This window comes from Pundamilia nyererei, unplaced genomic scaffold (genome assembly GCF_000239375.1).
Source record: "Pundamilia nyererei isolate P.nyererei 1_Seehausen unplaced genomic scaffold, PunNye1.0 scaffold00061, whole genome shotgun sequence".
NCBI classification, from domain to species: Eukaryota; Metazoa; Chordata; class Actinopteri; order Cichliformes; family Cichlidae; genus Pundamilia; species Pundamilia nyererei.
This window is the reverse complement of record NW_005187462.1, coordinates 3,134,963-3,144,654: the sequence shown is the minus strand read 5'-3', so window position 1 is coordinate 3,144,654 and position 9,692 is coordinate 3,134,963. Positions and strand designations below refer to the sequence as shown.

At 45.1% G+C, this 9,692-nt stretch overlaps 1 protein-coding gene across 2 annotated transcripts in view; it reads left to right on the top strand.

The window, feature by feature from the left end:
- The window catches only part of LOC102202873 (sorting nexin-9-like), a 12,050-nt gene extending 3,448 nt beyond the window's left edge, over positions 1-8,602 (top strand). Inside the window, exons 2-17 of one of the 2 annotated variants that reach the window (XM_005735002.2) lie at positions 32-118; positions 195-269; positions 2,727-2,838; positions 2,935-3,079; positions 3,513-3,597; positions 3,677-3,802; positions 4,010-4,127; positions 4,203-4,333; positions 4,599-4,702; positions 5,007-5,110; positions 5,205-5,282; positions 6,173-6,249; positions 6,361-6,450; positions 6,697-6,811; positions 8,292-8,383; positions 8,474-8,602. In XM_005735002.2, coding sequence (XP_005735059.1) covers positions 32-118; positions 195-269; positions 2,727-2,838; positions 2,935-3,079; positions 3,513-3,597; positions 3,677-3,802; positions 4,010-4,127; positions 4,203-4,333; positions 4,599-4,702; positions 5,007-5,110; positions 5,205-5,282; positions 6,173-6,249; positions 6,361-6,450; positions 6,697-6,811; positions 8,292-8,383; positions 8,474-8,521 — 1,587 coding nt within the window. In that variant the 3' untranslated portion in view covers positions 8,522-8,602. Of the gene's footprint in view, positions 1-31; positions 119-194; positions 270-2,726; positions 2,839-2,922; positions 3,080-3,512; positions 3,598-3,676; positions 3,803-4,009; positions 4,128-4,202; positions 4,334-4,598; positions 4,703-5,006; positions 5,111-5,204; positions 5,283-6,172; positions 6,250-6,360; positions 6,451-6,696; positions 6,812-8,291; positions 8,384-8,473 lie in introns of both variants that reach the window. The other variant, XM_005735001.2, reaches the window with a different exon arrangement.
- Positions 8,603-9,692: the final 1,090 nt, after the last annotated feature.

Sequence of the window (9,692 nt, the reverse complement as noted above, 5' to 3'; positions counted from 1 at the left end):
GTGTGTGTGCATGTGTGTGTGCGCTCTCCAGGCTCTGGTTCTGTACGACTTCACAGCGGAGCCAGGAAACAACGAGCTGTCGGTGAGAGAGGGGGAGACCATCACTGTGACAGACCAGGTAAACACAGGTGTTTACACTGCACACACTGCAAAGGAAACACGGCTCCACCCCCTCACGTGTCCCTGTTCTTCAGACTGTGGGTGGAGGCTGGATCCAGGCCCAGAACTCCAGCGGACAAACCGGCCTTGTACCTGAGGGATATTTACAGGTGAGCGCTGTGACATTATTTCATGTCGTGTCAACACAAAGAGGCACAGATCAGCGAATTTCACCTTCATCAGTGTCACACACTCTGTCCAACACTTACCTTTGAGTTTAGTTTTTATTATTATTTGACTGTTTGTTTGAATTCAGCTCAGTTTCAGTGAGATTCCAGAACAGAGGCCAGAAAATCAGTATTTCAGTGAAAACAAGCAGCTGACTCACAGGCTGATAGACGTCCAAACATCAATAAATACGTCCATCAGGGCTTCATCGGGCAAACTGCAATCATTTATTTTACCAAACCGACAGAGACTAAAACCGAGGATATTTCATCTTTATTTGATTTCAAGTTCACAAAGGCACAAACACTTCACAGAGATACTGAAAATCACAGCACAGAGTGATAAACCCACCATGGAGACCACTGGACCACACAGTGTAACCTCTGCAGGGCTCTAGAATAACTTTTTGCCACGGTTGCACTGGTGTGCCTGACTTTTTTTCTTAGGCGCACCAGCACAAAAGTTAGGCGCACCCAAATTTTTCAACCGCATCACTTAACACCGCAGTTTTACATGTGCACTTTTTTGGGGGCGGAAATTGCTGTCCATACAGACAATATTGATTTGTAAACAATTAACTAACAATCTTGTCAACACAAAGTTCTTTATTTGGAGCACAGTTCTACCAGAAAGATAAGTTATTGAAAAAGTGCTTGTGCTTGAAGTGCTTCGGCACTCTTTGGTAATATTGTAGGCAATGTTAAACCTAATCATCACATCGGCTCCTCTGACGACCTGTTTGCTGCTGCCTGCTGCTGAAAGGCAGTGGGGAGAGGGGACACTTGGGCAGTGCATTTATTGCAGCATATAATGTGTTTTCTGGATACACTGTGTGCTTTTTCAGTGTTCAAAGATTGATGGCTCCATTTCAGAGCACTGGCTATGAATTTCAGACGGATCAGGCCTTAACAAAACATGTATCAATAGTTCTTTTCATCTTTTCTTATTCAATTCAATTCAGTTTTATTTATATAGCACCAAATCACAACAACAGTCGCCTCAAGGCGCTTTATATTGTACAGTAGATCGTACAATTATAGATACAGAGAAAAACCCAACAATCATATGAGCAAGCACTTTGGCGACAGTGGGAAGGAAAAACTCCCTTTTAACAGGAAGAAACCTCCGGCAGAACCAGGCTCAGGGAGGGGCGGGGCCCTGCTGCGACCGGTTGGGGTGAGAGAAGGATGCTGTGGAAGAGAGACAGAGGTTAATAACAGATATGATTCAGTGCAGAGAGGTCTGTTAATACATAGTGAGTGAGAAAGGTGACTGGAAAGGAAAAACTCAATGCATCATGGGAATCCCCGGCAGCCTACGTCTATTGCAGCATAACTAAGGGAGGATTCAGGGTCACCTGGTCCAGCCCTAACTATATGCTTTAGCAAAAAGGAAAGTTTGAATCTTGAAAGTAGAGATAGTGTCTGTCTCCTGAATCCAAACTGGAAGCTGGTTCCACAGAAGAGGGGCCTGAAAACTGAAGGCTCTGCCTCCCATTCTACTTTTAAATACTCTAGGAACAACAAGTAGGCCTGCAGAGCGAGAGCCAAGTGCTGTAATAGGGTGATATGGTACTACAAGGTCATTAAGATAGTAAGAATCTGGTTAGATACCATATTTCTAAGATCAGTATTGAACAGCAGAAATTAAGCTTTCTTGTCCAAGGTCATTTAAGTTCAAAAAAAAAAAAAGAGTGGCCGACAGCGCTGTAAACAACGGTAGACTGGTGGGCAATAAGCGAATGAATAATGCAGAAAGGAGAGACTTTTAGATGGGAAACTGTACTTAAAGTACAGACAGAGAGAGAGAGCTGTGCATGAAGTGTGACTTTATCGTAACAGCAAACGTAAGAGGGAATTAATGACGACATTTATCAAATGTGAAGCATAGTTTGGATCTTCTTTTGCTGCTGGTTCAGCGAATTTTGGTTAGAGAGAGACAAAACCTGCACCTCAGAATCTAGCTCAAAAAAGATGTAAACACAAAGCACGGACCCGCCGACACATCAGAGTCAGTGAGCTGTCGGCTTTCAGCTCCAGAATACATTTATATTTCAATCAGGATTTAATTAATCGATACCGCTTTATTCAAGCTACTCACCTCTCTGTCCGTCTGCACTTTCAAACCCCTGACTATCTCTGATTGGTTCAGACCACGATAGGGGCATAATGCGTGTCTGTTGTTGACCACACGGAGATCTTCAGAGTTGCCGAGGCTTTTTTTTGTTCGTACTCGAACAGTTGGTCAAACTGGTGTGACCCAAGATTTTTTTTAGTCGCACAATTGAAAAATTTGGTTGCATTTGCGACCATATTGGTAGCACCCTGCTCTGATGGCTACAGTAAAGTCTGTATCGTCTGCAGGAACATCTGTTTGTTAAAGATGTTGTCATGTTTCAGATCAGAAACACTGGTGGTGTTGGAGGAGGCGGCGACCTGAGCTCGGGGGGCGGGGCTTTTGTCAGTCACACACAGGGATGGGACAGTCGAGGATACAATCCCACACAGCACGGTAACATACGCTTGTTTTCAGCTCATTTTCAAGTATAGTGTGTTACTGTGAGGAAAAAGGTTTTACATCAGGAATGTCGAGCAGTGTCCCTATCAGCTGTTCAGGATGATGACGGCGAGTGGGACGACGAATGGGATGACCAGTCGGTGAGCAGTTACCATGACAACAACCAACCGGAAGGGGAGGCCGGAGCCTCAGGACGAAGCGCCCATGGACCCAGTGTTAAGATCTCCCTCAATAAGTACATATGTTTCTGAAATATGCTAATATAACAGACGACTCACAGTAGAGCTAAAAGTAGAGTCCAGTAGATGTCGGTCCATAGAGCAAAGTAAACACTGGTAGGAGTCATTAGATGTCAGTCACAGTGGTTAGCAGTTGGTAGATTCCTGTAGAAGACAGTAGAGCTTACTAAACATCAGTTGAGTTCAGTAGATGTCAGTAGATGTCAGTAGTGATGGTAAACCCTAGTAGATTTCAGTGGAAGGGAGTGAATGTTGGTAGTTGTTAGATATTATTAAAAATTAATGGAAGCAGATGTCAGTGGAAGTTGGCAGAATTTGGTAGATGTCAGTAGAAATCAGTAGAAATGAGTAGATGTCAGTATAATTCGGTAGATGTCAGTAGAAATCAGTAGAAACGAGTAGAAGACAGTAATGCCTTCTTGTCTTTAGGTTCTCGTTCTCCAAAGGTCCGAGTCCAGAAGTCTTTATGTTAGCCCGACCGCCGGCTGACAGCAGAGAGAGGCTTCCTGTCTACGTGAGTCCAACATTTTTCTCTTGGTTAATGATGTGTGGTGTTGATTGCTCTGATTGGCTCTTGGTCCTCGTCCGATCAGATGGGAGAAGTAGGTCCCGTCTGGCTGTACCCGACGTCTCCTCTGGACTGTGTGATTGCTGATCCAAAGAAAGAGTCCAAAATGTACGGACTGAAGAGCTTCATCGAGTACCAGATAACACCCAATGTGAGCTTAGTAGCACTTTTTTTTAAAACTTGCTTTTGGTTGATTTTTATTTTTAGGTTTTAGCTTCTGTGAAGCACTTTGTGATTTTTATCATGAAAGGTGCTATATAAATAAAATTTTACTTACTTACTTTACTTACTCTGTAGTACTTAGTAGTACTTGCAGTATCACTGGGTATCAATCTCTGACTCCTCCCTCTTCCTCCAGACAACCAACAGCCCTGTCAATCATCGCTACAAGCACTTTGATTGGCTGTATGAGCGTCTGCTGGAGAAGTTTGGGTCCATACTGCCCATCCCCTCACTGCCTGACAAACAGGTGACAGGTGAGCCATCGCCATAGCTACCCTGTATGACCCAGCAAACACCTTTGACCTTACCAGTCTCACCCGTGCTTGTAGGCAGGTTTGATGATGACTTCATTAGGATGAGGATGGAGGGTCTGCAGGCCTGGATGACTCGGATGTGTCGGCACCCCATCGTCTCTCAGAGTGAAGTCTTTCAGCTCTTCCTCACCCACAGAGATGAGAAGGTAGGTGAAGCTCCACCTCCTGCTTTACATCTTTCAGGTAACCTGAGAACCTGCTGTCTAAGCCTCTGGGATGTACTTTTTGTTTACTCACAAACAAATGAAAGACTACAAACACAAACCAGAAGGCTTCAGGTACAGAACAGACCCCACCCATAGGTTATAAATGTTTGTATGGTCTTTTATGGAGATTATGTTTGAGCCAGTCAGGTGTGATGATATCTGATGCTGCTTGCTGATTGGCTAAGGCTGTTTGTTGTTGTTTCAGGAGTGGAAGGCGGGGAAGAGGAAGGCAGAGAAAGACGAGACGGTGGGTCCAATGATGTTCAGTTTGGTTGAACCTGAAGCTGCAGAGCTCGATGTCATCCAGGTGTAAGTCACTCAGTCTGCTTGTAAAGGCCTATACCCTGGGTTTGGTCTGTCAGGCTACCTCTGATTGGTTCGCTCATTAGGGTCGTCTAACTTGTGTCTGTCAAATGTCACATGACCAGTCATCAGGCGTCTATCCCTTTTTTAGCTGTAGCTCACTGGGAGTGCCACAGGGCGGTGTACTGGGCCCATTACTGTTCCTTATTATAAATGTACTTTCACTGTTCTTCCATCAAACAGCAGCTCAGTTTCACATGTTTTTACCTGTGGCTTTTTACTTTTGTGTGACCTCTGAGTGTGTGTGCAGTGAACAGAGGTGTGAACACTACAGCCGCTTTACAAAGTCCATGGATGACGGCGTCAGAGAGCTGCTGAACGTCGGGCACGCGCACTGGAAACGCTGCACCGGACGTCAGTGCATACATTTAAAGTTATTCCGTGTACATGTACACAGAATACTTACAGCTGTGATTGGGTGGTAATGTATTCATCTGTTTTTAACCAGCGCTTCCTAAAGAGTATGAGCGCATCGGCCAAGCCTTCAGAAACCTGTCAACTGTATTCATCACCAGCAAATATCCAGGTGAGCGAGGGAGGAGTGTGGGGGTGGAGGGTGGAGGAGGGAGGATGGAAGATAGAAGGATGGAAGGAGGGAGGAGGGTAGGATAGAAGGAGGGAGGAGGGTAGGATAGAAGGAGGGAGGATGGAAGGAGGGAGGAGGGTAGGATAGAAGGAGGGAGGATGGAAGGAGGCAGGAGGGGAGGATGGAAGGAGGATGAAAGGAGGGAGGGAGGAAGGAAGGAGGGAGGATAGAGGGATAGGAAGAAGAGTGGAAGGATGGAGGAAGCATGGAAGGAAGGAGGAAGGAACGAGTGAGGAAGGATGAAAGGAAGGAGGATGGAAGGATAGAAGTAGGTAGGAATGAAGGATTGACGGTGGAAGGACTGAGGAAGGATAGAAAGATAGAAAGAGGGAGGATGGAAGTATAGAAGAAAGGAGGGAGGAAGAGAGGAAGGATGAAAGGAAGGAGGATGGAAGGATAGAAGTAGGTAGGAAAGAAGGAGGGAGGGTGGAAGGACTGAGGAAGGATGGAAAGATAGAAAGAGGGAGGATGGAAGTATAGAAGAAAGGAGGGAGGAAGAGAGGAAGGATGGAAGGAGGGTGGATGGAAGGAGGGAGGGTGGATGGAAGGAGGGAGGAAGGATGGAAGGAGGGAGGAAGGATGGAAAGATAATCACAATGCAGGGACTCCAGCAACACTTAAACAGGAACAACTTTATTGACTGACCAACGGTTTTGTTTACATTCTCGGAGGACTTGAAGCTCTCCCGCGGTGCATTCAGGGACTCTGAGCTCAGTGTGTTCTTTCTGAACCATTTTCCTTAAAGCTGGTTTCCATTGTGAAATACGTAAATATCCAGTAAACATCTATTATGTGGTATAAGTACAGACTTTTAAGTGTCTGCGATGCAGGCGAGGCGACGTTGACTGACGCTCTGACGGCTGCTGGAAAAACCTACGAGGAGATTGCTGAGGTCGTCGCCCAGCAGGTAAAAACACACACACCTATGTATAAATACACAGTATACTGTGTTTTCTCAGTCTTACAATACTATTTGTTTATTCTCTTACTGCATTCTTTGTTGTGTTTATGTTTCCAGCCTCAGAAGGACCTCCACTTCCTGTTGGAGACTAACAGCGAGTACAAAGGGTTGCTGGCATGTTTTCCAGACATCATCGCTGTACACAAGGTACAGCAGAACTACTGTGTGTAGTGACTATACTACACACAGTACTGCTACACATAACTGCAGGTGCACACAGAGAATGTCTGAAAACATGAGACAATAAAACAGACTGAAGCTGGAAACTGAGGCTTTTATTTTGGAGGTTTTTATTCAATCGCTGTCAGAGCAACATTAATTGGGGAATGGGAGGGGCTCCAGATGTGCTGAGGAGGGCGTGGTCTCACCTGTGTGTGTGTGTTTGTGTTTCAGGCTGCTGCAGATAAAGTGAAGGAAGGTGATCGTTTGGTTTCTGCAGGAAAAATGAACAACAGCGACAGGAAGTGCATGAACCAGCGGCTCAGCTGCATGAGCTACGCCCTGCAGGGTAACAGCACACACAGACACACACACACACCACCCAAAAATCACAGCAAACCCAAAGGTCAAAGTAATCTCTTTGATAAAGTTATCAGCCCCTGGTGAAATTTAAAGCTGTCATGCTTTTAGCAGAGCGATGGATTTTCTGCGCAGTGTTTCTGAACATGCTTGTTTTATTTAAAAAGCATAAATCTGTTTACAAACAATGACAGAATAATTTCAGAGAGACAAACATGACCACAGTCAGTTTGTCCTCCTGAAGAACTGAGCTTGTCATTGACTCACAGCTTGGACCTGCTATGCAATGACCTGTGTTCACTCTGTAACACTCAAAGATGTTAAATTAAGACCAAACCAAGGAATTTCTCCAGTTTACAGTTGGTATAAACACATCTGTGAGGGTTTGATCTGAGAAAGCAGCGTCCCAAATCCAAAGACACTTTATAAATCACTTCAGACCTGAGGAGAAGAGTGAAAGTTATCACAGTGTCTCCAAGTGTGGACAACAGGAGTGAGGAGAAACTCAGAGAGAACCACGACGATCCTGCTGAGGAACATGCTGCGGGAGACCAGAATGGGCGTTACCACCACCCACTCAGAGCCCCAACTTTAATCTTTGGCCTGAGCCGAAGACCAAGATCCCCATCAGGACACATCACATCTGGAGGAGCTTCAGAAGAAGGAGAAGGGGCCGCGGTCACTCAGGAGACAGAGACACACAGCTGACCTTTAGCAAATCCATGATCATTCAGGGACTTCATGCAACCCTTCAAAATAAAACTGTCTTGCTCTGTCTGACAGCAGAGTAGACGGTCACATGTACAAACCCTGTGAGGGTGTTTCCTGCTCAGCTCGTCTCGTCAGACACTCAGCTTTAGTCACCTGCTGCCTTTTCATGATGTCATCGCGTTACCTCATCACCGGCCATAGTTTCAGCTGTTTCTGTTTCACATGTAAAAAAAAAAAAAGGTAAATGTCATTTGTATAGTGCTTTATTCAGTCCCTAAGGACCCCAAAGCGCTTTACACTACATTCAGTCATCCACCTATCCACACACAGGTGATGGCAGCTACATTGTAGCCACAGCTGCCCTGGGGCGCACTGACAGAGGCGAGGCTGCCGGACACAGGCGCCACCGGGCCCTCTGACCACCACCAGTAGGCAAACATAGGGTTAGTATCTTGCCCAAGGATATTTGACATGCAGCCAGGAGGCAGCCTGGGATTGAACCACCGACCTTCTGATTAGTGGCTGACCTGCTCTGCCACCTGAGCTGCAGCCACCACCTACATACCACATGTGTATGAAGAGATGATAATGTTGGGTTCATGTCAATCCCACCAAAATAAAAATCCAAGAACGACTGATCTAAGAACTAAATAATAAAGTAAATAAAATTATACCACAATAGTATAAAGTTAATGTTTGTATGTGTAATAAATAAAAAAATGTCCAAGGGTAACTCGCCGCTGTCTGCTCTCCTCTAGCTGAGATGAACCATTTCCATAGCAACCGTATCTACGACTACAACCGAGTGATGCAGCTTTACCTGGAGCAGCAGGTCACCTTCTACCAGCAGGTGAGCGCCAGGCGGGAGGCGGGGTGGGCGGAGTCTGGTTGCGTGTTTAGGTCTGTGATGTCGTCTCCTATCTGCTCTCTGATTGGTCAGATCGCAGATAAGCTGAGAGAAGCTCTGAGCCAGTTCACCACGCTGTGAGGACGCCGCCGCCACCATGTGATGTCACATGTGACATCACAGCCTGAGTCACTGTTAACAAAATAAAAGCCTCATAATCTTTATAGTGTAAATGTTGATATGATAATGATTAATGATGAGTTTCCTTCTTTTTCTGCTTTATTTAAAAACTTTTTAACAGTTGATTTTACACGTTTAATAAAACTTTCTACGCCTCCACCTGGCTCTACCTCGTCTTTATTGATATTATCAGTAGAAATTATTTTACTGTGACAGTGCAGAAAACTTGTTTAAATGTGTGCGGGATAAGCTGCTCAGTTTCCATCGAAACTGTAAAACAGGGAAGGTTTTTTTCAGCTGCAGATCTGTTCAGACTGAACATCATGATTATTGACCCTGACTCAGGAAGCTGCAGGAACACTGGCTATATCTCAGTTCAGGGTCTGCAGCCTTAGAGTACGCAGCCTTAACAGTCCACAAGGGCCGCGTACTCAAAGACCGCTAAGGCCAGAAGTGCGAGGCTTGTAAAATTGGAAGTTATTTATATTTCCTATCACCTTATACCTTCACTCAAAGGCCAGTATCTGTGACAGTGTATATATAGATGTATTATATATGAGAGACAAATATTGTTCTTTTAATATGTTGGCATTACTAAATTTGGCTCAATGCTTACATACATGTGTATGCCTCTGTCAGTGCGCCCCAGGGCAGCTGTGGCTACAATGTAGCTGCCATCGCCAGTGTGTGAATGGGTGGATGACTGAATGTAGTGTGAAGCGCTTTGGGGTCCTTAGGGACTAGAAAAGCGCTATACAAATGCAGGCCATTTACCATTTTATGTGTAAAAAGAAAATGTACGAGCTGTGATAACTGTGTCTGATAGAATGAAGAGTAGACTGATATATGAAATATTCCTTTATTGGGTGAGAAAATCAGACCATGTCATAACTGCTTTAAGTCATACAGAATAGATATCAGAGCCTTAAACAGGCTGACTTCTGCTTAAAGTTCCCGGAGGTACTTGATTCAGTCCACAGGATCGGACAACGACGTGAGTCCTCTTCTGTGCCATTGCCCAGTGCCATAATCTTGCAATTTACCATGAGACACTTTCGAGTCATCACCTGAAAGGCGGTGAAGGGATCTGACTACCTGAAGACAAGGAAGCTCCATTTCGAAGAAGATCTCT